The sequence below is a fragment of the Melozone crissalis genome, unplaced genomic scaffold (assembly GCF_028551555.1).
Source record: "Melozone crissalis strain CALT ecotype California unplaced genomic scaffold, PUWL_Pcris_2 ptg000027l_1, whole genome shotgun sequence".
NCBI classification, from domain to species: Eukaryota; Metazoa; Chordata; class Aves; order Passeriformes; family Passerellidae; genus Melozone; species Melozone crissalis.
In genome coordinates, this window is record NW_026535805.1 from 61769564 (window position 1) to 61793716 (window position 24153).

Genomic DNA, 24153 nt, shown 5'->3' on the forward strand with positions numbered 1-24153 from the left:
ACTCTTTGAAATGCTAATCACTCTGTTCCACTTTTGCTGGTGTTTTGACCTTTCTGTTCCCAGAAATGCTTTCACATTCTCCAGGTGAGGGGGCCTCATTTGTTGTGTTTGCAGAAGTGCTCTTATCTCAGCATCTGACATGTGCTGAGGCTGACCCCTGTTGTGTTTCCTGGGTAGATGGGTACTGTTAACAACACAATGATTGGAAAACTGAAGCATTAACTATTACTGAGTGGTTCTGAATGTCACTTCTCCTTCTCAGCAAGTTTGGTGGTTTATATTTAGTAGAAGGTGTTTTTTTAAGAGAACAGCTTGAAAAGGGAGGTATTGATTGTGAGCACTGACAAGAGACTTTCTGGAACTTTGTGCTTGAACCATAATGAGGAAAATAATAGGTTTTTGGCTGGGTGAGGGAAGCAAGCCTGGGGGGTCAGTTAAACTAGTTAAGCACTGTGCTGAAACAAAGCAGTAAAAACAGCTCCCTCCTCTCCCCTTCCCCTCAAAGAAATCTGGAAAATTAGTGTTTGAACAAAGTGTTTCTCAAAATGTCTTGTTCTTAATATTATTGCTATTCCACTACACAAACAAAAGTGATAAATGGAAAAGTTTGTGCTACTTTTTTATGATGGAAAATTTTCAAGTATATTGGATAATTCTGATCCAAAACCAACAGTACTTGGATCCAGGGAGTTTGTCTTATTACCTTACACGAGATTCAATTTTAATTCAAGTGACTGTTTCTAGGTAAGTATGTAGCAGTTTCTCTTGAGTGTCTTTTGCTCCATGAAAGCTCACTTGGGTAACCTGTTTTCTCTTCCCCACAGATTGAGCTGATAGACAGAGTAGATGACATCTACCGAAACACTTCCTGGGACGATGGAACCTTCAATGGGTACGGCATACAGATAGAGCAGGTATTCACTGCACTCTGCAGAGGCCTTCCATCCTAAAGGAGCATGCTTTAACCAGCAGTGCTTCTGATTCTTTTGTAAAAATAATAAAATAATAAAATCCTATGTTAAAAAATAATAAAACAGTAAAATCCTTCATTATTAACTCCAGCCAGGAGCACTCTGAAATTGCATCTTGCCAGTGTTAATGATCTGACATGATGCCCATTTTCAGTTCCTTGCAGTGTTTGAGATGTGAATTTCCATTTTTATTCCTGATTCAAAAGTGCATTTTTCACCTGAATATAAGCAAATTTTGTTTCATTCAGACATACTCATGCATTTGTCTCATATACCTGTTGCTAGTGCTTGGCTTTCAAAGTCTGAGTGGGCCTCAAACCCAGGTGAAAACAATCCTGCCTGGAGAGCTTTAATGACTCCCTTAGACATCATGCTAGGCTTGTATATAGACACAGGGAATGTTGTGACTTCAGTTTTTGTTATGGTGTCTTGAAATGCACAGAAATCTGGAAAACAGCATTAAAAACAGGAGGCCATCAGCTCAGCATACTGCAAGGGCTGTGGTGTGGGACATGGAGACTCATGGTACAAGCCAGCTGCCCCTTTGCTGGGAAAAGATCTGCAGGCATAAAGAAGGAGCATTACTTGGGCAGGGAGGGGGTGGAGAACATGATGAGCTAATTCTGGATTACTGGGAAAGTGGCAGTCCTTTAACATACATTTTGGTTAGCTAGAGCTCTGAAATTATTTGGGGTTATTTGTACTGGTTTTATTTCTTTGGGTTTTTTCTAAAAGTAAAAGGCATCTCAAAGCAGAATTTTACAGTGAAAACTTCTGATGTTATCCTGTAAAATGGTTACTTACAATGTAGTTATGATTTAGTTGGTTTATTTAACTAGCAGAGACTGGAAAGTTAATATTAGAATCTTGCTGAGTCTGATTTTTTCTCCTTACAGACCTATTGGGATATTTAAAATTACATTGAAACCTTTTCTGTAGCTATAAAATTGACAAAAATTCCTGTTCATTGTTGTTGCCCTTTTTTGACATGTAGATTATTATCCACAATGAGCCAAATCCTGTAAAACCTGGAGAAAAACATTATAATATGGCAAGAAGTTACCCAGATGATAAGAAAGATGCCTGGGATGTGAAAATGCTGCTAGAGGTAGGTTGTAACCCTTGAAAAATTGTGGCCCTTAACAGAAAACTGGTCATTCATGTGGCTGCTCTGTAGTAAAGGGTGAAAGTCCTCTGCTCCCTCTGCATGATGTGTAGATGTCACACAAAGTCAAACCAGCTGCTGTGCCCTGTAGCCCTTGGTAAAGGGCTCCCTTGCATAATTACAGAGCAGACATCAATTAGTCTCATTAATGTGGTCTGAGTCAGGCACTCCTGATGTGTCTGGCCCTGAGACTGGCTGCCTTGTGACCTTCATCAAGTTATTGTGCTTGGCTTTGTCCTCCCTGTGGAAAGGGAGAATGAATAGACAAGTTATGTAAATGAATGTGTACAGTGTACTTGGGCATGAGTTTAATTTCCTGCAGCTCTGCAGGACTGCTAAGCAGCTGCTGTTTTCTGACTTAACCAGATCTGGGGGGTACTTGTCTGGCACATTAAATAAATATAATTATCTATAGACTTCTAACAAGCACTGTAAGCTAACAGGGATTTGACTTGTTTTTATTTTTTTAAAGCAATTTAGCTTTGATATTGCAGAGAAAGCAGCTCACGTGTGCCTTGCTCATCTCTTCACGTACCAAGATTTTGACATGGGAACGCTTGGACTGGCTTATGTTGGCTCTCCCAGACCTAACAGCCATGGTGGCATTTGTCCTAAAGGCAAGGCTTCTTCTTCTTCTTCTCTCCCAGTTCTGGGTTGGAAGCTAGTTTTTGTTATTCATGTTTAATTCATTTCTCCAACTTTCATGGAGTGTGTTGTGTTATTTGCACACACTCTAGGAGCTGGTTTTTTACATAGAAGGGATGGCTGGGTTTTTTTTTGGCTGGAGCTGGAAAAAGGGGGAAGGATAAAAGTCACTAAACAAAGTTGCTAAGCTATCTGGTGTGAGCAGGCTGTATAGAAAAAACCCTGTTCTAAGGGCTGCTTTGTGTGGGCACATCCTGCAGCGGTTCTGGAATGGCAGATGCTGTTGTCTTGGAAATTTCTGCTGGTTTTGCCTTTACTGCAATACATGAGCTGTTGGAGCTGTGCTTGAAAGATTCCCAGCTCCAAAAATTGACAGGGTCTCACTAGTGAGCCTATGAGAACAATAAAGCTGTAAAGCTGTTCATTTCCCCAGACAAGTATCCCTCTCTTCCCAGAAGTACCCTGAAACTCAAGAAAAATGTTTCTCCATTTTAATTTGTTTATTTCTCACTCTTTCAGCTTATTACAGTCAAATTGTAAAGAAGGATATCTATCTGAACAGTGGCTTGACCAGCACCAAGAACTATGGGAAGACCATCCTCACAAAGGTAGAAGAGGATCCTCCTCATATGTGTGTGCTGGTGGTGTGTGCCATGGGATTGTGACAAACTCCTGTGCTCTCTCAGAAAAGAGCTGCTGGCTTTCCATTTGAGTGAGATCTCTGAGGACAAGGATATAGAGCATAAAACAAAAATCATCTTTTTTGTTGTAGCTGACAAGGGGAGACAGGACTGAATGGAACTGAAAATTGAACTCACTGTGAAGCAGAAACAGAAACAGCTAGTGTCTCAAAGGACCTATAGTTTCCTAGATATAAGCAGGCTTTTGATGTCTGAAGATGAATTTAAATGTATTTTGTTTTAACAAAAAATCCCCAAACAAACAACAAAACTCTTAACAAAACAAACCCTCAAACAGAGCAAGTAGGCAAAGTAGGAGGTTTAGTTTGAGCCTTTTAATGAAATTCCTCCACTTGATTTTTGTGTTTCCTGAGTAACTAGAGCAGTGAACAGTATAGTAGACACAGCTTATTAGTGCTAATACTAAGCTTAATGTAAGTTGATGCTTCCTGCATTTTTTCCATACTTTGAGATAGTAAATGCACAAAGGCCTAAATATGAGCATTGTCTCACTTGTAAAGCCACCAGAGCAGTGCCTATGTCTGCCTCTGTTAAATCTTTGAAGTTGGGCATATTTCACTTTTGCTGACTTCTGCTGGCTTCTCAGCTGTGCTTTTCTGTAGCATGATTATAATAATAGGAATTTATAATTGATGTGTGGGCTAAAACTTGGCACAGAAACTGTCAAGAAGATAGGGAAAAAAGACACTAAAGCTTTGTGTTAGAGGGATGTTGACAGAGAGCTCTAGTAATGGCTGTTGCCATGCTATTTGCATTTGTTCAATCTCCAGACTGCAGTTCTGCCTTAGATTACAAAGGAGGTTTAGTTTTCTGTCTTCCCAGTGGCAGGCTTAGGGCTTGGGATGATGGTTCACATTGATTTCACAGGGAAAGTGCTGCACGGTTTCCACTTCGGTTTAAAAATACCAAAACCAAAACAGCCTCCTTAAAAGTCTTCTCCAAATGAAACACAGTGAAGGCCAGGAGGGATGCCTGGGCGGCTCTCCTGTCTCTGGCTCCCACATTGGCCATGCTTAGACACAGACTGGGGCAGGTCACGGCAGCTCTTGGTCCTTCCCGTGCCCACACAGCAGCTGCAGTGACAGTTCCTCTCCAGAGTTGCCCAGTCTCCTTGTGGTTATCTTTATTTCTGTGTGAGTTTAATTTGTGGTTGTCACCTTGTGAGCGTGACACCATCTGCTGGGGAGGGCGCCGTGGGAGGCGCGCAGCGAGCAGAGCCGGTTTGGGATCCTCAGCACAGGCAGGCGTGCCTCACATAAATGGTGTTGGAAATCCATCCCTGTTGGGCCACAATTGTGGGTGTCTTTCCTAGAAATCATGCAGTAGTGGAGTTTATTCAGCACTCCTAATGTCATCGTCCATTTAGAAGAAATAATTCTAATGGCAAGATCTGTTAAACAAGAGATTGACTAATTGGAGTAGCTGGTGTTTGTTTGGATTGACTTTTGGTTTAACTTTTTATGCCTTCCAGCTACATAGAAGGAAATTTTCATATTTAAGCATCTGCATTGCCTTGAAAACAAGTTTGAATTGGTATTCTAGGACAGTATTTTGCCTTGAACAGTGATTCAATGTTCAAATCTAGTCCTTGAACTTAACTTTGAAAAGGACCACAATTTTATTTACCTTAATTTCTCTAGAAAACCAGAAAAATGTTCATAGACAATTTCCTATCATCTTGGTGTATTTTAGTATTTCTGGTGGCCTAGAAGTAGCTGGGATGTTCTGTCCTTTATTGGTCAGACTAATTTTTTCCAACATTGTTTTTTTTCATGTTCAAAAAAGGAGGCTGACCTGGTTACAACACATGAACTTGGACATAACTTTGGAGCAGAGCACGATCCTGACAGTCTGCCAGAGTGTGCGCCCACTGAAGACCAGGGTGGGAAATATGTCATGTATCCTATTGCTGTCAGTGGGGATCATGAAAACAACAAGGTATGGTTGTTTAGTTTTGCATCAACACAAAAGTTTCTGCTATGGTTAGTGACCCTTTGCATGGCAAATCTATTTAGTTAATGATTCCTGTAGTTTGAAACCACCAGAATGTAATGGATTAGCCATAAGAAAACATTTGCATGCAGTTTGGTTCTCTGTAAGATAAGCTCATCTTTGTAATCTGGGTTTCACTGGAGTTCATAGCATGTCAAGGTGCATTTTAATTAGTTGTTTGTAATTAGCTGTGGCCATATGCTGCTACAAGCAAGTCCCAGCAAGAGTCAAATCCAGCACCTTCAGTCCCACACAGCCTTGGGGTGCTCCATAGCTGCTGTTGGAGAGGGGCTGCCAGGTGCCACAGCCGTGGTGGAAGTTTGCCCTGGCACTGTGGGCTTGGCATTGTGCCTGTTGTACAGATGAAACCCAGATGAGCAGGGGATGCTTGGCCTGCAGTGTGCCCTGCCCTGTGCCCAGCCCCTCTGGCCAGAGGCAGCGCAGTCTGTGCCTCCTGTGCAGCCTCACATCCCGTCCTGGGGCCGGAGCCGTGGGGGAGCTGGAGCTGGCTCTGGGCCAGGCTGCAGCAGTGGGGCAGCCCCTGCAGTGTGCAGCAGTGTCTGTTACTGACCCAGCTAAAGTTCTTCCAAGGTACCAAACTGGCAGTACAAAGGGAATAACTGCCTTCTGGAATGCCAGGGCTCAGAGATACGGGGAGGCTGTGGCTGTCCTGGATGCCGGTTGTTGACAGAAAGGTACACTCAGTGCTGCTTTTTTCCTCTGTGACTCTCTAGATGTTCTCAAGCTGCAGCAAAAAATCCATCCATAGGACCATAGAGGTCAAGGCCCAGGAGTGCTTCAAAGAGCGCAACAACAAAGTGTGTGGGAACTCCAGAGTGGATGAAGGCGAGGAATGTGACCCTGGCCTCCTGTACCAGCTGGCTGATCCCTGCTGCTCTGCAGACTGCAAACTGAGAGAGGGTGCCAAGTGCAGGTAAGGGGAAATGAGCTGCAGCTTCTCTTTACACAGGAGAGAACGCTGGGTTGGGTTAAAAGCTCCTAAAGCCACCTGCAGTGTCACAGGCCCCTTTCCTGGCTTTAAGGCTGAATGAGTGAGCTCACAACAGTGAAAGATTTCATGAAAGGCTTCTGTATGCAGACATTAATTTTTATAGCATTCTGTTTGCTTTCCTGAGAAGTGTCAAGAGCCACAGTCTTGCAAATTATTATTGTGTTGTCATTGTTATTACTACCATTATTATTAGGCAAACTTAGGCAATCAAAAAGCATAAAAAAATTTCCTGTGCACACTTTCTGTGCAAATACAAGTTTTGTTTGTGTTGGAAGGAGGCTTTTTACACTGGTACATGCTGGTAATTCCAGAATGCTGCAAAATGTGTTTGAGCAGACAACACAGTGACTGCACTAAGTGACTCCTCTTTCTGTTGTTGCTTTTTGGGATGTTCATGGCCTTGTTGCAATGCAGTGTCCAATCTTTTTTTTTCATAGTTCAGCTCTACACCATGTAACATTAGAGAGCTTGTGCAATTCCTGTTGTTTAGCAAGAAAATCCACGCATTTTAATGAGTGTTTTTGTACTAAGGGCCTTCATGTATTAGGTGAGAAAATGAAAGTAAAGACAATGCAGAATACGAAGTAGGAAACCCTTGGGACAAACACAAGGGGGAGAAATGTTTGGGGAAGGAAAGGGTGAAAGATCTTGTCCTAAGTTGCACAGCAGGTTACCAGAGGTTGATCCAAGTGCCTTGAATAAATACAAGGGTCCCTCTGTTGTCTCTCAATATATTGTACTTTCTATGTGATTTGGCCTTCAGTACATGAAGAGTGACTATGTATGTAGAAAGGTGATTGTAGGAGGGGGGCAGAGACAACAAAGGTTGAATCAATGAGTCAGTCTCCAAGAAGTAGCTTTTTATTTCCTAAACATCTTTTTTCCTCTGGCTTTGTCAACTTGTACTTATTTTTTAAAAATTGGTTAATATTTATTTCTTTCATTTTGATCTTTCCCCAGTGACCGAAACAGTCCTTGCTGTAAAGGCTGCCAGTTTGAAAGTGCACAAAAGAAATGCCAGGAAGCCATAAATGCCACTTGCAAAGGAGAGTCTTTTTGCACTGGTAGGATGTGGTTCTGTCCCCTGTATGTCAGCTAGCCAAGTGCTTCAGGCTCAATGTCCTGTTGTACCCACTTTCAGTCTAGTGCCCTTTAGTCATCCGGTACATGCAATTTTAGAGACCAGTTAAGCATCACAGTATGCTCCTATAATGAGTTTCATTGTAGTTCAAGAGTCACTTTGTGATTTATTGCCCAGAAGAACATAAAAAAGGTTGTTTATAAAATTTTTTTTTGTTTCTTTCCCTTAAAAAAAAGGAAAAAAAAAAGCAAAACAGAGTGTGTCCCTGGGGGGAAACAAGAATGAATTTTGCATAGAAAAGGTGGAATTACTGCAGCTTTTCTTCACTTCCCCACTTGTTTTACTTCCTCCTCATAGTTTTTCTTGGGGACAGGGAGTCAAGTCAGCGTGTGCTTTGCCGAGGGGGGCTCCAGGGTCTGCACCTACTGCTTGATTGCCAGTGCCACAATGCCCCTGAGCTGTTGAAAGCCTCCAGAGCTTCTGCTGCCTCTCAGAGCAGCTGGCAGGCAGCCTGCAGCTGAAAGCCAAGAGCAAGCTATTATTGGGCTTTTCCTGGGATAAGTCTGTATTTCCATTATTTTCCTTCTTTCTTCTGCACACGTAGGTTCTCTGCCCTTTGCTCTAACACAGCCCTCCCACTGTGCTGACTTCCATCTGCAGGGAACAGCAGCGAGTGTCCCCCCCCGGGGAACGCTCCGGATGACACCGTGTGCGTGGACATGGGCAAGTGCAAGGACGGCGAGTGCGTCCCCTTCTGCGAGAGGGAGCGGAACCTGCGCTCGTGCGCCTGCAACGGTGCGTGACACTGCAGTGGCACTGGGGCTGAAGTCTGTGTTTCAGCCCTGCTCCTTGGACAGTCCTGGCTTCACTGTGGGCTGAGCTTGTGGTTTCTGGAAAAGTTTAAACTGTTGGGTTTTGTCAGCTGTTCTCAGTTTAAAAAGGGAATGTGAATGTCTTCTGTCTTGTGGTGGTTGGGTTGAAGACATTAAGATGAGACTTAGGCTCTGACACTCCAGCTAAAGGAGAGGACACTCTCCTGCCTTCCAGCCCTACCACAGATGGACAAGAAGGGATTGTAAGGAGATTCCAACCAACCTCTGGATCCGGCATCTGACAGAGGAGTGGTGGCCTCCAGCAAGGGATTAAAGAGAGATTTCAGAGAGATTAAAGTGTCTTGAGAATATAGAATGCCCAACTTAATTCTCCTGCTAACTTGCCTGCTATACACTTCTGCCAGTGACTTTTCTTGCTCCTTTGCTGTCCATTTTATCCCCTAAATATGGGAAAGCAGCTTGGGAGTGGGATGAAAACTTCACAGGGGTAACACAAGGAACTGTTGTGAGCACCACCATTTGAGATGGAGGGTATAGCTGAGGAGTCAGGTACCTAGAGGACTCAGAGCCCAAGAAATATTTAAATCTATCTTTTTGGATGTGCTTAGAACCTCTTCATTGGCCTGTGGATTAGTGCAGTTTTGGGGTATCAGCTTGGAGGACTTGGTCCCACTGTACCCCTTAATATGTTGCACAGGGCATGTGATTGAGTTTTAGGCTTGATTGTCAGAGTGCCCAAAACTGGGTGGCTTGGCCCTGCTTTCCCTGTGGGGCAGCTGGCCAGGACTGTGCTCAGCCAGGAGACACACAGGGTAGTGGCTTGCAGGTGACTCTTTGTGCTCCCAAGGCATGAGTGTGCTGCTCCATTTCAGAGACAGATAACTCCTGCAAGGTGTGCTGCCGGGACGAGCACGACAGGTGCACGCCGTACGTGGATGCCAACGAGCAGTTCCTGTTCCTGCGCAAGGGCAAGCCGTGCACCGTGGGCTTCTGTGACACAAATGTAAGTGTGCCCAGCTCTGCCCGCTCGGCTCTGAGTCCTTGGGGAGGAGCCCTGTGCTGGGGAGGAGAAGCCAGAGCTTGAGCAGGGTGATGGGTTTTAAGTACCTCTTCACGGGGTAAATACTAAAGGGTGTTGGAGGCTGTGGGTGTTGGAGTTCTGCAGGCACCCACGCAAGGGGAAGCTGTTACCTTCTGGAGCTGCTCATTGTCCCCTCTGCTGCTCCCCACAGCCCAGCCAGGGACCCTGCTCAGCTCAGCAGCCTGGCAGCCTGCACAAAGGAGGGGACCGAGCGCTGCCCAAGCTCGATTGGGTTTGCAGCGCTTGCCTTTTCCCGTTGTTCCCGTTAGCTCAATCAGTTTTTATTCCAATAATTCAGGTCAGGGAGCAATCACATGGAAATCCAGCCAGCAGTATCTGAAAGGGGCAGTGAGCCTGTGGCAGGGACACTGGTGGGTTGTTGGCATTCCGTGGCCTTTTCCATGGTTCAGCTGTACAGACACCTGCAGACCCCAGTGACACCCACTGGGTGTCAGCAGAAGTGAATTTGGGAGGGCATGCCCCAGTCCTTCTGCTGGCAGAACTGGAGGATCAAGGTTCTGCTGTGTTAAACCAGCACAGCCAAATCTGGGAGTGAGTTTGTCTGTAACCTTGGGCTCCTGAGAGCTGCAGCCTTCTTTTTGAATAATGGGAACTGAGGCTTCCAGTGTTTAAATCTCTACTGAAACATCAGTTTTATGTCCCCTAACATGGGCCAAAGGTGGAGGGAATTTTGTACATTTCGAACAAAAATGATCTGATTCAGACCACAATTCAAGTGAAACTGGCTTGATAAAAATAAAGGCAGTAAAAATGGATTGCTGCTATTGGGCATGGGTGTAATTCTGTATTCAGAATGTAGATTAAGTTGTGTTGTGTCTGTAGTTCTCATTTCATTACTATCATTGTCCCTCCCTCTCCAAGAAGGCAGTACTTAATACTTGGGTGGTAGAAAATGATTTTGTTACTTTTGTAGGGCAAATGCGAGAAGCAAGTCCAGGATGTGATTGAGCGGTTTTGGGATTTCATAGACCAACTCAGCATCAATACTTTTGGTAAGATAAATAACCGTGTCCTTTGGGCATTTTTGAGTTCATGACATGAACCTCTAAAGCCTCAGGGGGAGTTAACTGGCTGGATTTATTCATCATGTGCAAGGGTAGCTGTGCTTGTGATATATCAAAGTATATTTTTGCCTGAAGTTTGAGACTACTGATCTCACCTTTTAAAGCTGAAAGGATGGGAGATTGTTTTGCATTTTTGTACTCCATTTTTTTTAGGCATCTTCCAAGCTTGTGAAACGGATGATAACTTCTTGTCCAAATACCAGGAACTAGGTCAATTAGAGAAAAGCAAATAACAATCAGTCTCTTTAGAGGTCAGCTAGATTCAGCAGGGTATAAAGTGGGCCTCTCAGTGGGATTTAAATGTCAGCAGAAAGGGAGGAGAACACATTTAAGAAAGCCAGAGGTCACACATCTCAAGCTGTGCCTGTGCTGAGTCACTCCCTGTGACTGAGTGGGCCTCCTTGGTCTTCATCCCAGCTGTGCAACCCAAGCAGGTGTCACCTCAGCCCAGGTGTCACCCCCAGTGTCTCACTGTGTTACTGGCACCAGACAAAACCCTGGTTAAGCTGGTGCTGTGTCCTGAGCCCTAACTGTGTGTGCTCATGGCACCACTGTGCCTGCATAGTGCCATTACCTGAGCTGCAGCTTTCAATCCCCAGTTTTAGGGGCAAAAAATTGTTTCTTAGCTAACTGATAAAAGCTATTTTGCCTGCTTGGATGGAGGCAGTTTTTGAATCTTTGGCATCCAAATATTTTGTGGGTGGAGGCAGGTAGAGATCACGTGGCTGTTACATCAGAATGTGGTGATGGACTCGCAGTGTGTCTTGTGTAAGTGAGAGGGGCAGCCTGGCTGGCTCAGTATAGGCTGTTCCAAAACAGCCCATGTTCAATATTACAGCCTCACAGCGTTTCTCTTCAGAGAACAGAGTAAAACCTGTTACTGTTAACATACTGGATACAATTTTTTAAAATTGTGTAATTTTAGCTTTGCCTACCTCAAATTAGGCAGCCTGTGCTTCTCTAAGCAATGCTGAGGCTTCAGTTGCCTGAGCAGTGGCTGCAGAAGGGGGGGATAGATGTGTGTGTTCAAAGAGTATTTGGTGGGTGACTGACAGATTTGAACTTGGTTCCACAGGGAAGTTCCTAGCAGATAATATAGTGGGCTCTGTGCTTGTCTTCTCCTTACTGTTCTGGATTCCTCTCAGCATCCTTGTGCACTGTGTGGTGAGTAAGCTGTCTTTGAGGTAACTGCTCTGTTGGGTTTTGCTGTGAGAACACCCTTCATATGTGAAGTGGCAGATGGCTGTGGGAGAAGTGATGGGAAGTTTTTAGCAAACCCTGGGGGGAAATCCAGCATATGTAAGGCTTTTACTGCTCCTTCAGTAGGCAAAACTATTGCTAAACTGTGCCAGGCATGGCAGACCCAGTGCTCCCATGACTATTCCCTGGAGCCTTTCCCATTCTTTCCCAGGCAGATTTTCTTTCTCTGCCTTGTGAGTTCCACCCAAGTATAATTTTAGTATTTTTATCATTAAAAACAAAGTCTTCTAAAGCTCTGTGAAGAAAAGACACCCACATTTTGAGAGAAAACCCAGAGTGGGAAGTGATCTTAGTTGATTTTGGGTGGATGGGTAAAGAGAGTCAGTGAGCCATGGCCACAGGGAGTGTGGACATGTGGTGTGCAGAGCATGTAGTGTGGACATGTGTGTGGGGCAGAGCAAAGGGGTGCTGTGCCCACAAGCACTCCTGGGATGAATGGGAAGGCATGGGAAGCAGGGGACCCCATGCTGAGTCCTTGCAGGGAAAAGGAGTCTTTGCCATAGGGAAATTAACTTTCTTATTTTGTTGTGTGTTTTTCAATAGGACAAGAAATTGGACAAGCAGTATGAGGAGAACACAAAGTCCCTGTTTTGCCCCAGTGTAAGTTGCTGTCTATGCCTGAATTGGCAGAATGCTGTCCCATGTGTATTGGAAAACCTGAACCTCGGATATCTGCAGAATATTTTCCAAAAGAGTAGTGAGGGAGAGCCCCAGAGCCCCATGCTGCAGAGGGGTGAATCCATGAGAGGGACAGCTGGTTTCTGAACAAGCTTCTGTTCACTCTTACCAAGCACTGCAGCATGGCAAGGTCTGATCCTTCCTTCCTGCAAGAGCTGAGCCTTGTTGGCAGAGGCCCTGTGGTGCAGCAGAGAGGGCAGGAAGCCACTCTGCTCTGCAGAGCATGGCTTCACCTGTGTCCAGCATCCCCCTGAGCAGCACCAGCCACAGGCTGCTAGCTCCCAGCCAGGTGGAGTCACTGAAGCATGAGGCTCAAAAATCTCTGCCAAATGCAGTGTCTTTGCTGCAGAATGGCTGTTTGCAGGAGGTGGCTTCTAGCAGCCAGATGTGCTACAGCTTTCCAGTTGCTCAAGGGTCACATCAGCAGCACTTCTCAGCTTGTAGATAATGAGCTGGGAGAGGGGAAGAGCAAAATAGTGCCAAGATAAATTTTAATTATAGTCCAGCACGGGGCACCTTGTGGCATAGAGGTTTGGGTATCCTTTCCTGTGCTTTGACAGTCCAGTTCCTATTAACAACTAAAATATTCAGTTAAGGAAAAGTTGTTCTGTTAGGGGAGGGGAAAAAAAGCCTTGTGGAGCTCTTCCTTGTGCAGCCATTGGAAGAAGCATACTGAAGTCAGAGACTACTGAGGCAGAGTGCCTCTGTCGTCTACTGTGACAGAACTGAGGGTGATCTTAGTTTGAGTGCCCCATAGCTGTGACATGAGAAAAGTTATCTTAGTGCTCCTTACCTGCATTCAATTGAGAAAATCCCAGAGGCAGGGGAGAGAGCACAGGAATAGCCAATGGCCTCTTTGCACCAGCAACAGTTTAATAAACAGATTTTATGTCTTTTGAACCTGTGAGGATGGAGAGTTGGGAAATGGTAGCAGGTAAATATCTCCTTCTTCCCAGTATTAGCATTTGCTGAGGTCCTTGGGGAATTTTTATGCTTAGAGATATCTGGATATTTTCCAAATCATGCTGAAATAGTTGCAGACATCAATGGACTTGAACTTAATCTGGATTGAGTTATGATGACACTGATCCCTGCAGTGTTTGACCCTATGTTCAGTGCAGTTCTTGTACATGAAACCATGAACTCTCCAAGTTGGAGGACTGGAATAAGCTGTACCTTGGACTGTTTCCCTACACTGAGCTCTGTGCCATGTGGTTTGATATTGAGTTTCCAGTGCTAGGCTTTGCCAAAGCAGTTTGGGCCCCAGAAGGAAGGGCCGACTCACCAGCTCTTCCCAGTGAGGCTGTCACCTGTAGTGCTTTACACAGAGGAGGAGGAAGCAGAGACAGAAAAGCGTTTCTGCCTTTAGGGAGTGGCACAGAGGACACGGCAGCCTTTAAGCTGTTCTCACAGGAGCGCAGCTGCTCCTCAGAACTGAAAACCGCTGCAGAAGCCCAACCCCGGGCTGGCCGCCGGTTGCTTTGCCGGTGACGCGGCCGCTTGTGTCTTGCAGAACGTGGAGATGCTCAGCAGCCTGGACTCGGCCTCCGTGCGCATCATCAAGCCGTTCCCCGCGGCGCCGGCCGCCGGCCGCCACCAGCCGCTGCAGCCGCTGGCGCCCGCGCCCGCCGCGCCCGCGCCGCCCAAGCAGGAGCACCAGCGCATGGACACCATCCAGGAGGACCCCAGCACCGACTCGCACGTCGACGAGGACGCCTTCGAGAAGGACCCCTTCCCAAACAGCAGCTCCGCCGCCAAATCCTTCGAGGACTTGACAGAGCACCCCGTCATCAGGAGCGAGAAAGCCTCGTCCTTCAAACTGCAGCGCCAGAACCGCGTGGACAGCAAAGAAACGGAGTGCTAGTGTCCTGCTGCCTTCTCAGTGTGTGACTCCGTCCCCAAAACGAGGATCTGAAACCATTTCATTTCTATAAATATAAATATATGTATATATATTTTTGTGAGGGAGTGGGAGAATAAGGAAGCGACCTACTGCAGATGCTGGTCATGTGTATGACCTTCCTTAAACTACATTTATTAGAGCATTATATCTTTTAAAAAGGAAAATCCAAACTAGAACTGGCTTGTTTTTGAAGCTTTTTGGATTTGTTTTTCTACTTCCTTGACCTTTAACATTTCCTTTGACCTGTGGTGCAAAACCAAATGTCCTGATGGATATTGGATTGTGTATATCGGCCTTTTTTTATAATTTAATATTTTGTAGTCTGACAGCACTGATAGATAAAATTAAGGGGCTTTTAAAACCAAAATGAACTCTGCAGTATGTTCCATAATAGAGTAGATAATTTAGCAGTTTAAGGTACATGTAACCAAAAGCCTGAGCAAATGCCTTGAGAACAGAAAGAGTAATGAAACAGGTAAAAATACAGTCTCGCAGCATTCAGAATAAAGAAACTTAAAATGCCCAGCTTCTGTGTAAATCAAAGGATCACAGAGGCTGTTACACTGTACACAGTGCATGAGAAATGCTCCTCTAGCATGAAACACTTCTGCCTCAGTGGTGAGGCTGTCTTGTCTTGGTGGCATTCGTTGGGAGCTTCCCTCTCTGCACTGAGGTTTGTGTGCTGCAGGTGTCTACTTGGAGAAAGAAGCATAAAGGAAGAAATCATTAATGCAGATGCTGTTTACAGCAGTTTTGGTGCAGAAATGTTTCTCCAAATGTTATTTTAAAACAGGCAACACCATAGTTGAAATTTTCAAATTACTGAGCTCAGTTTTCTGTGGTCTCTGTGGCCTTTAGAAGCTTCTACTGCATGAATGACAGAAAAAAAATCACTCCACTGCAGGGGAGGCATTTGTTTAAAAACAATTGTGAATTTAATAAAGAAATAAACCTTTGTTAAAACTTGCAGGGTAAGTATAAGGAGGAGATTTTGTGAATACACATAGTCACACAGGTAGTAAAACATGATGTAAAAAACCGATAATTGGATGGTGTCTTCTGTACACCTGGAGATCTGTCAGGTGAGCTCGGACCGGCACACGAGCATTGTTTTAGCCTAGTAGCAGATGGACTGACACAGCAGAGTCACAGAGCAACTGGCCTGGTAGTACAACAGCACCTTCATTCTGCAGCTGTTTTCCCCCACAATAATCTGTTGATTAAACTGACAGAGCATGGCCAAGGGCAGAACCATTTAACTCTTCCAAGCCGGGACTCATGCACAGGGATGTGGGGCTGTGGTGGGCCCATGTTTTTAAATGTGAGGGAAAGGAACAGGACCTGTGCTGCAGAGTTGTGTGAGTGCTCCCTCTCCTCCCAAGGATACTTGTTACACTAGTTACTTGAATGTGTGCCTTATGGTATTCCTATCTGACTAGCTATTATGTTTTATATGCTGGTTTTGAACTTTGTTTGGGGTTGTTTGTGTTTTGTTCAGGTTTTCTTTTTTTGATTCAGTGCCAAGTACACATGTGAGGAGTTAATTTAATTCCCAATAAAATAAAAGCTTTTTATATTAAAAAAAATCAGTTAAACAAGAGTTGTTTCTATGCAGCCCTTTTATAAAAGATCTCCATTCTCTGGTTGCCAAAGCCTGGGTTAAAAGTCTGGCATGCAGCCAGGCAGGAGCCGGGATTTCTGACTGCTCCTTTCTGAGCTCAGAAGCTGCAGAGGCCAGACCTGGACTATGAGGGCGCAGACCTGCACTGTGAGGGCTGCCTGCTTCCTGGAGCTGGAATGCCATGTGTCCTGCAGATTGTCATCAGTTCAGATGGTGACACTAAATGCCTGAGAGATGGGAGTGTGCTCAAATGCCTGTCCAGCTACCAAATCTGTGAGCACATGTTCTCAGCACAAAGGTCTTTACATGCCAGGTGAAAACCATGCAGTGGTAGGTGCTTGGCAGCATGGAAACAGAGATTTGGAGCAGGCCTTGGAAATCACTGAATCCATCCCCCAGCCTGAGCTGTAGTCCAGAAACTGAAAGCAGTACTTGCATGGTTTGTTTGTAACATCTAAGGCAGGAAGATCCACGGCTTCCCACTAGGAACCCTTTCTGCTGTTCAGCCAGTATTTACTGTAAGCATTTATTACGGAAAGGATAGTCCAGTTTAATACTCATAAATATTTATATATCAAACTTGCTTCTGCTCTGGCTCCAGGCACATGAAAAATACTTATGGTTCAGTTTATAACACTGTTACATAGTAGCTGACAGGTCTTGGCCAGCTTGTCTTGATTATTAATTTAATGAAGCAAAGGCAGTCTAATGGCACTGACAGTGCAGGACAGCATGAGAGCCTCTCATTACTCTCTCACCCCTCACATAATAAGCACACCTGCTCCATGTCAACTGAACTGTTAACACAGCCCAGAACTATGGAGGGGTTACACTTGCAGTGATGCACCATTTGATTTTGATGCACATTAGATCTATCCTCATTTTTGCTGCTATCTGGCTTGCTACGCAATCGTTTCCCAAACAATTTTTTTCCATACTTGTTGAATTTCATTTAGGTTGCAGACAATGGGGTTTTTTTTGTTTGTAAAGGCAGTGTTGTAGTTTGCGTTCTCTTGGCCAAAACCTGCATAGTCTGCAGTATTTACGTATCAGATGAGGTAAAATTATTTTAACAACTCACTTAAAAGGTCATCTTAACTTGATGGCAAATGACATAGGATGCAGCTTTGTCAGAAGAGATGCAGACCTCTGGTAGTTTCTCCAAGGTCATATATCAACAGTTTTATACTGCCCAAAAACATGCACTGGTCTGAAACCTGGGCCTATACAGAAGAGCTGGGTATAAAGAAGCTGCTGGTGGTGCCAGAGTAAGTTAAATTTTAAAAGCCCTGCTCTAAACTACTCTCTATCAGTACCAAAGCCACAGTAAAACTTAGGGAACTACTGCTCCTGCTGTATTACATCCAAATAAATGAATTTAGACTGACACTAACTGCTCTTGGCAAACTCCACTCTACTGCCTCTTACAAGATCCTCTGCATTCAAAGCAAGTAGATGGCATTAATCATAGTGCAGTCCCCAAAGCTCAGCAAGGCCAGGAACTGCTCAGGGCAGCCTCTATCCCTTGGCCACAGAACAGCTGAGACTCATTTTCCTCTGAGTCCTCCAAGGAAAGAGCTACTCATCCCCACAGCTATCCTGGCAACAGCAGCATGAAGAAAAACCACCTCAGGACACAGCCCAGTGGTCTCACCTTTATTCTCCCACAGCCCAAGAGAAGGGGACAGAGAGAGAAGAGCGTTGCTGGGGCCTCCCCGTGCCGCGTTCCCTGAGGACACAGCCTGCAGCACAATGAGCCGGCTCTGCCTGGCGTGGCTGCCCCGCCTCCCCCTGCACGGCTGTCACAGCAGACTGGCCTCGGGGTTCGTGTGGTCCACGTCACGCCAGTAAGGAAGCAGAGAAGGAAGGGCAGACAGTTTGTTTTCCAGGCGTGACCAAAGCTGAGCTGCTACAAAGCTGTTGCCTTTCGCTGATAAATGAAGGCCATCAGACAAATAGGAAGAGAAATCCTACAAGAGAGGTTAAAACCAGGTATTAGTGGAATTGCTAGCTGCAAAGTGCCTTTAGTAATTCTTCAAAGCCAGCTGGTAAACTGGTTTTATTTTTCACTGTTTTTGTTAAAATGTTAAGAGAATGTTCTGATGGCCAAAATCACTGCTATTCATCAGTAACAGATGACAGGATTAAGTGATGCAATCAAAAGTCAACAAGTCTACTGTATCAGGGACAGTAGGGGAGAGAAAATGTTCAGCGTCCAAACTAGAGTTAGCTGCTCACAGGGAAAGTCTGCAGTCTCCCATGGATGAGTTTGGGTATTTGGTCAGAAGCATCAACAACACCCTTGTGCAGCCAGATCTGACCTTGAAATTAGCCCAACACTGCACAGTGGGTTGGACAAGAAACCTCCAGAGGCCCCCTCCAACCTATTCCATGGCTCAAGTTCAAGGAAAAGGCTATTTAGATATGAAGGACTTGGGATATGTGCTAACCAAGGACCATGGCCAGGCTGCATACAGCTTTATTTCTCATTGCCAACTATGAAGCACTCTGGATAATTTTCTTCCTTCCCTAAAGTGTAATTTGGATGTATCTTGCAGCATTTCAGTGATAACGCAGCACCACCGGTTCCTCTGTGCTAAGTGATGCATTTCACAGCTCGGGACAGTTTCAGGTGTTTCTGATCCCACCGTACCTGGTCCTTCTGCATCAGGCTCCAGAGGTCGAGCACGTCCGTGCCGCACTCCTTGGCCACCCGGACGCAGGCCTGGGCGTACTGCCCCGTGGTGGCATTGCAGCGGTTCAGCTTGTCACCTGCCAGGCACAAACAGGGACAACATCCAGCACCTGCCACCGATGAGCATGATCTCAGTCTGCTGTGGCACACAGCTATTACAGCACCCTGATGAAGGTCTCCAGGGTGAGAGAAGTGGACGAGAATCTTGGTTGATGATCAGAAGGCTGGATTTATTGATATATGATATATAATACATTATTACTGTACTAAAAAGAATAAGGAGAGAAGTTGCAGAGGCTGCTAAGCTAAGAATAGAATAGAAAAGAATCTCGAAACAAGAGAGTTCCCTGTCACTGTGTTCCAGAGAGCTTGCCCTGTGATTGGCCCTTAATTGTACACATGGAAATGAACCAATCACAGGTGCATCCTACTGCATTCCACAGCAGCTGATAATCATTGTTTACATTCTCTTTCTGGGGCCTCAGCTTCCCAGAAGATGGACAAATCTGAAAGAAAGGATTTCTATGAAAAAATGTCTGCAACACACAGCACCTGCATCAGGTGTCAAACCAGCAGCCACAACCAATCACAAACTAAATCCACAGCAATGTAAGTGGCTGGAAGCTACAGCTTGTGTGGTCTTTTTCAGAGCACCCTTTGCCTCTGAGTCACTTGAAAATGTCTCTTCTGAAGAAATGCATCAGCTTGAGAGAGAAGCAACAGCAACAAGCAGACAGTATAATTCTGCTGCTCACAGCTCTCACCTTCTGGCAAGCTTCAGGTGAAAGCAGTGCTTAGATTTAAACTCTTCATACACCTGCTAAGGCAGGTAAAACAGAGTTAAGTAAATGGAAATGTATTTACAAGTTGCCTTCTGCTTTTTGTCTGACTCCACATGCAGCTGCTCCTTGCAGTAGCCCTCTTGCTACTTTTCACACCTGGATGAACGCTCCTGTGAACATCACCATCCTCCTGCTTCCCATCTCTCCTTTGCTCTGATATCTGACAAAACCAGAAACAGGCAGAAAAACTTCTCCTTGATTCTGGAGGGCAGATGGTCTGATATTGCTGCTTATTGTGCCCACAACACTTCATTTGTGGTCCATGGTCTGAGATCAGCCTGTCTTTTGTTCCATCCCTAGACAGTACTCTCTTTTAGACATATGCTGGCAGATTCAATGCTGTAAATTCAAGTTTCCTCCATCCCTACCCCATAAAAAGGACAGTTTTAAGAGGAAAATGGGTTAACATTACAAGTGCCCCTTGACAGCTGGGAGCCAGATAAGCAGCATTTGAGGTGTGCTCACATGACATCACATCAAAGCCTCCTAATGCAAAATCATACAATAATGTTGTCTAATTTAACACAGTTTAAACTTAGGGTCATCTTCAAAGTTTTACTACTTTGATTGAAAACATGAGTCAGGATATGCAACACCACTTAAATCATAGAAAACTGTGCCACAAACAGTGCCAGCTCAGTATATCTATGTACTATGTATTTATACCTGACATAACTCAGAAGTTTTTATAAATGTGCAAGAACTGGACAAGGTGTCCCAACAGAAAAAAGCACATGCTCTCAGGAACTAAAATCTGTCACTGCTGGAGTCAATGGGATTGTGGCAATTTCCACCAGCTCAGTAACATGAATAAGTGGTGCTATTATGTCTCTAATTTTAGAATTAGCTTAAATAACATAATGGGAAATAATTTAACTACCTCCTTCTTTTTCAGGCACTTTTATTAGCATCCTTAGAATATGATATTCTCCGGTATGGTTTTTTTTAACCTTAAAATAAACCTGGCTGGAATATTACTGCTTATCCAAACAGATGTGAAATCTGCTGTACCTAGTAAAAACTTTTCTAAGGCCCACAATGCCAACATTTCTTCAATAATTTGTATTATTCTGGAAGCTGCTGGGACACGATGGAATCTGCCTAGGACATGCTGACAAACCCCATGTTCTTAGAGGGCAGCCACTTCTGTCAGTTCTATGCATTAACACATCAATCAACACTTTGGAAAAGATGCTTGTAATTACTTGGTAGTTACTCCATGAGCTTATCCAGAAGTTGTTCAGTGAAATAGCAGCTCTTTTCCAACAAATCATAAACACAACTGCAATCTGGCACACACAGGAAGGAAACCACCGGACAACCTGGGATCTGTCACTTACACTCCACTGGTAAAATGCAGGAATTCCACTCATCCCCATCACTCCTTTACCTTTGGCAAGACATGCCTTTTCCCAAGCTGATTCCTGAAGAGGTGGGGGTGTTATCAAAATGATCTTGTCTGCAGTAATGTCTACTGACTTCAGGTACTGCACCATGCCCTTCAGGTTGGCGGCGTACTCCTCCAGAGGAACGTGCTGCTTGGGGTTCAGCTCTGCCAGGGGTGAGCACAGGCATCAGTGGGGCTGAGCTCCCTGCAGGATCCTGCACAGCATTGCAGCACTTTCACACAGCATGGCCATGGACACTCAGACCCAGTATGCAGCTCCCCCCAGTCATGGATTCAGGAGCTGTGGTAGGAAAATTCTGCTCCTCGATACCCAAAGCAGGCAAATCAAGAGTTTAAACACAGCATTTCCAACAGGCAAAATAATGCACAGGGAAAAAAACCCCAACAGCTGGGGTTTTTTAAGATGCTTTTTTCACAACTTTGTATCTTAGTATCAGAAAATATAATCGCCTCAAACCTTGCCTGAACCAAAACCCACGATTTCCAATATTCTTGGGTGCAGAGAAAATTCTGGAAAGTCCCATGGACATACAGTCAGTCCTTCAGGCACTGATGGTACCATTTTGATTAGATTCTGCATCCTGCTATGCTCATCTGAAAGAGAATCCAAATGCTCCCTTCCCTCCTTTCCTCAGCCCATCTGCTGAGAACTCATCAGTCTCCTTTAAAGACAGAAGAAACAACTGGATGCCCAACTCCAATTTTAGGCAACTAAGTCTTGAGCACCCTGAAATTTATTTTTTTAGTATTAAAACTTGGTGATAGGGAGAGAAATGGAAGGCACTGCATGGTTTAAGTACAAATGAAATGGCAAAAAACAAACCTCTGTACAAATGGAGAGAGAGTAATCAGTTCCAAGAGAAGCCTATTCTGAAATGTTCTGCCTATTCTGCTAAACTGTAAAACTGTTTTAAGAGAACAGGTCACAGGAAAAAAAAAGACAGAAAGCAAGCTACTCTACCTTTCAAAGCACTGTCATTAGCTCCAAAGAAAATAGTAACTGCAGCAATACTGTCAGCACCAGTACTTTCAGTGATCAGTCTTGGAAGAATCAACTTAGCCCATCTGGTGTTGTACCCCGAGATCCCACGGTTCACAACATCACATTTTCTGAAACAAAGACACAAATCATAAAGAACATCTCTGCCCACCAAAACAAAACTTTGGAAGGTTTGACCCATTCTGTCAGGCCATCTGCCTCCATCCCTCTCAGGAAAAATGAGATGTCACGTGAGTTTTCAATGGGATCATGCTTTGAAAGTGCACACACAGGCTGCACATGTACTGTTTACCTGTTACACCATGGAACCAGGACAACAATCTTGACAATCACTAAGGGATTTTTAATTTCCACTCAAGCTTTGAGTGGAAACACCCAATGAATATTTTCACCAGTTCTAGGCATGCTGCCCAGAAGGTAGTTCCACTTCACTAAATAAATAAATGTCAATAAATAAACATGTATTAAGTATTAACCACCGTTGGTTTTCATTTAGAAAAGCTCCATGACTTTCTGCAAGCTAGAACTTATGTCTGAAATGTAAGCTCTTACCTGACCAGTCTCTCAGCAAGGTATGCCCCCCAGCCATTTTCCTGGAAGGAGTACTGAAAACAAGAAAAATGTTAGATCCTCACTGGAAGAACTTGTTCCCCAGAGCTTAGCCCCAGCACTGGCACCTTCCCACCTGAAAAGCTTATGTGCCTGGCCTCTGGCACTGCTGCTGGTGCATCTCCTCCCTGCCTGCCCTGTCGCTCTGAGGTCAAACACTCCTGGTTTTACCCAGGCACACCGCTGGCCTCTGAGGCCACAGAGGGCTGGTACCTCTGGAGGGATGGACCCTGCAGTCCCTTCAAAATCCAAACTGACTGCTGTTGGGCTCTAGTTTCATCTTGGCCAGTGAGGGTTTGCTGTGTTTGGAATATTTTTCTACTTCATTTCTAAGAGCCTTTCATTCTAAAGAGCATCTCTCAAAAATCCTCCCTCTTCATAGAGTTCAGTTTAATACCTACCTCTTCCAGAAACAGAAAAACTAATTCCTTCTCCTTATCCCCACTGCTGCACCATCCTCTCTGCTACAATTCTGCATTGAGTCGGCTTAGACACCCATCTCCCATTAAAGATAAACCTGGTCTCTAGTTAGTTTTTTATCAGAGCAGCCCCGTGACATACCACACAACCCATGCCGCAGAAGGCGGGGACCCAAAATGAACGGCGAAAAAGCTGCTGCTGCCTCAGACACGTTCACCAGGGGCAGCCACCTCAGTGAGGAGCTGTGTCCGGCCTGGGCGAGCCAGACACGGGGAGCAGGGCTGCCCCAGGAGCCGGGAGGGCAGGTACAGGTCCCTGCAGGCGGCACGGGCAGCACGCTGGGCCCCCCGCAAGGAAAATGCCCCTGACACCGCAACATCCCAGCTACCCCTGCACCTTCGCGCCTCTACAATTTCTGTGAGGCGGCCCCGAATCCCACACTCGCCACCAGGCCGAAGGCCCCGGCGCAGCCTCACGGCGGGTCCGGGGCTGTGACCGGGGCCGAGCGCGCTCCCGGCTGGGCAGCCGGACCGTCCCCTTCCCGCCGCTGGGCACCGCAGCTCAGACCAACGCCGGCAGGCTGCTGGGCCGCCGGCCCCGGTGCGGGGAGCCGCGCTGGCCTGGGAGCTCCACACGGGAACGGCGGGGCCAGGTGCGGGCGGGCGGGTGGGCACTACCTCAGTGATGGAGTCTCCGAAGAGCAGGACGCGGGGCCAGCGCAGGAGCCGCCCGCGGGCTCCCGCCTCTGCCAGCGCCATGGCCGCGGCCGGACATCCGCCGGGAGCGGCGGCCTCGCCGCTTCCTCTGCAGCGAGAAACGGGGCGGACCGGTGGAAGGCCCCGGTTACAAACCGGGTTCAGGTTCCAGCCCCACTCAATCTTTTACGGCCTCTTTAAAAGGCTCAGCGGCGCGGGGAGGGCGCGCCCGGGGCAGCCGCGGCCCCACCCCTCACACGCCCCTCACACAGCCCCGTGCTGGCTGCAAGCGCTCCCGACAGAACGCGCGCAGCTTCATGCTCTTTATCTCTTTCAAAGAGAGACTTCCTTCTTAGCAAAATGCAATTACCTCATTTAAAAGGCTTCATGCTGTTTAGCCTGCTAACGACACAATTTGAGGAGGAAAGTGTCGTTAATTTTGCTAATCGTCTAACA

The 24153-nt window shown here is 45.7% G+C and overlaps 2 protein-coding genes across 2 annotated transcripts in view; one reads left to right on the forward strand and one right to left on the reverse strand.

The window, feature by feature from the left end:
• Nucleotides 1-14368, forward strand: part of ADAM17 (ADAM metallopeptidase domain 17) — a 32992-nt gene extending 18624 nt beyond the window's left edge. Inside the window, exons 7-19 of the mRNA XM_054279530.1 lie at nt 825-914; nt 1966-2079; nt 2609-2753; nt 3301-3389; nt 5268-5420; nt 6209-6408; nt 7447-7550; nt 8228-8362; nt 9273-9403; nt 10416-10494; nt 11642-11730; nt 12370-12426; nt 14018-14368. Of these exons, the coding sequence (XP_054135505.1) occupies nt 825-914; nt 1966-2079; nt 2609-2753; nt 3301-3389; nt 5268-5420; nt 6209-6408; nt 7447-7550; nt 8228-8362; nt 9273-9403; nt 10416-10494; nt 11642-11730; nt 12370-12426; nt 14018-14368 (1737 nt within the window). The remainder of the gene's footprint in view (nt 1-824; nt 915-1965; nt 2080-2608; nt 2754-3300; nt 3390-5267; nt 5421-6208; nt 6409-7446; nt 7551-8227; nt 8363-9272; nt 9404-10415; nt 10495-11641; nt 11731-12369; nt 12427-14017) is intronic.
• A 540-nt stretch (nt 14369-14908) lies between these two features.
• IAH1 (isoamyl acetate hydrolyzing esterase 1 (putative)) lies at nt 14909-23775 on the reverse strand. The gene is made up of 6 exons (XM_054279531.1): nt 23680-23775; nt 22526-22578; nt 21935-22083; nt 20956-21117; nt 18682-18800; nt 14909-17998 (listed from the first exon to the last, which is right to left on the reverse strand). Exons 1-6 carry the CDS (start codon nt 23758-23760, stop codon nt 17831-17833), a joined length of 732 nt encoding a protein of 243 aa, XP_054135506.1. The 5' UTR covers nt 23761-23775; the 3' UTR covers nt 14909-17830.
• Between the last annotated feature and the right edge of the window lie 378 nt (nt 23776-24153).

What these genes read in the sequence shown, in the direction of transcription:
- IAH1 (XM_054279531.1), bottom strand. Translation starts at nt 23,760, where the DNA reads ATGGCGCTGGCAGAGGCGGGAGCCCGCGGGCGGCTCCTGCGCTGGCCC. An exon ending in TAATGACAGTGCTTTGAAAG is followed by an intron (nt 21,118 to 21,934) that starts GTAGAGTAGCTT and finishes CACCCCTGGCAG; the next exon opens with AGCTGAACCCCAAGCAGCAC. An exon ending in AAAGGCATGTCTTGCCAAAG is followed by an intron (nt 18,801 to 20,955) that starts GTAAAGGAGTGA and finishes TGTGCCTGGCAG; the next exon opens with GTGACAAGCTGAACCGCTGC.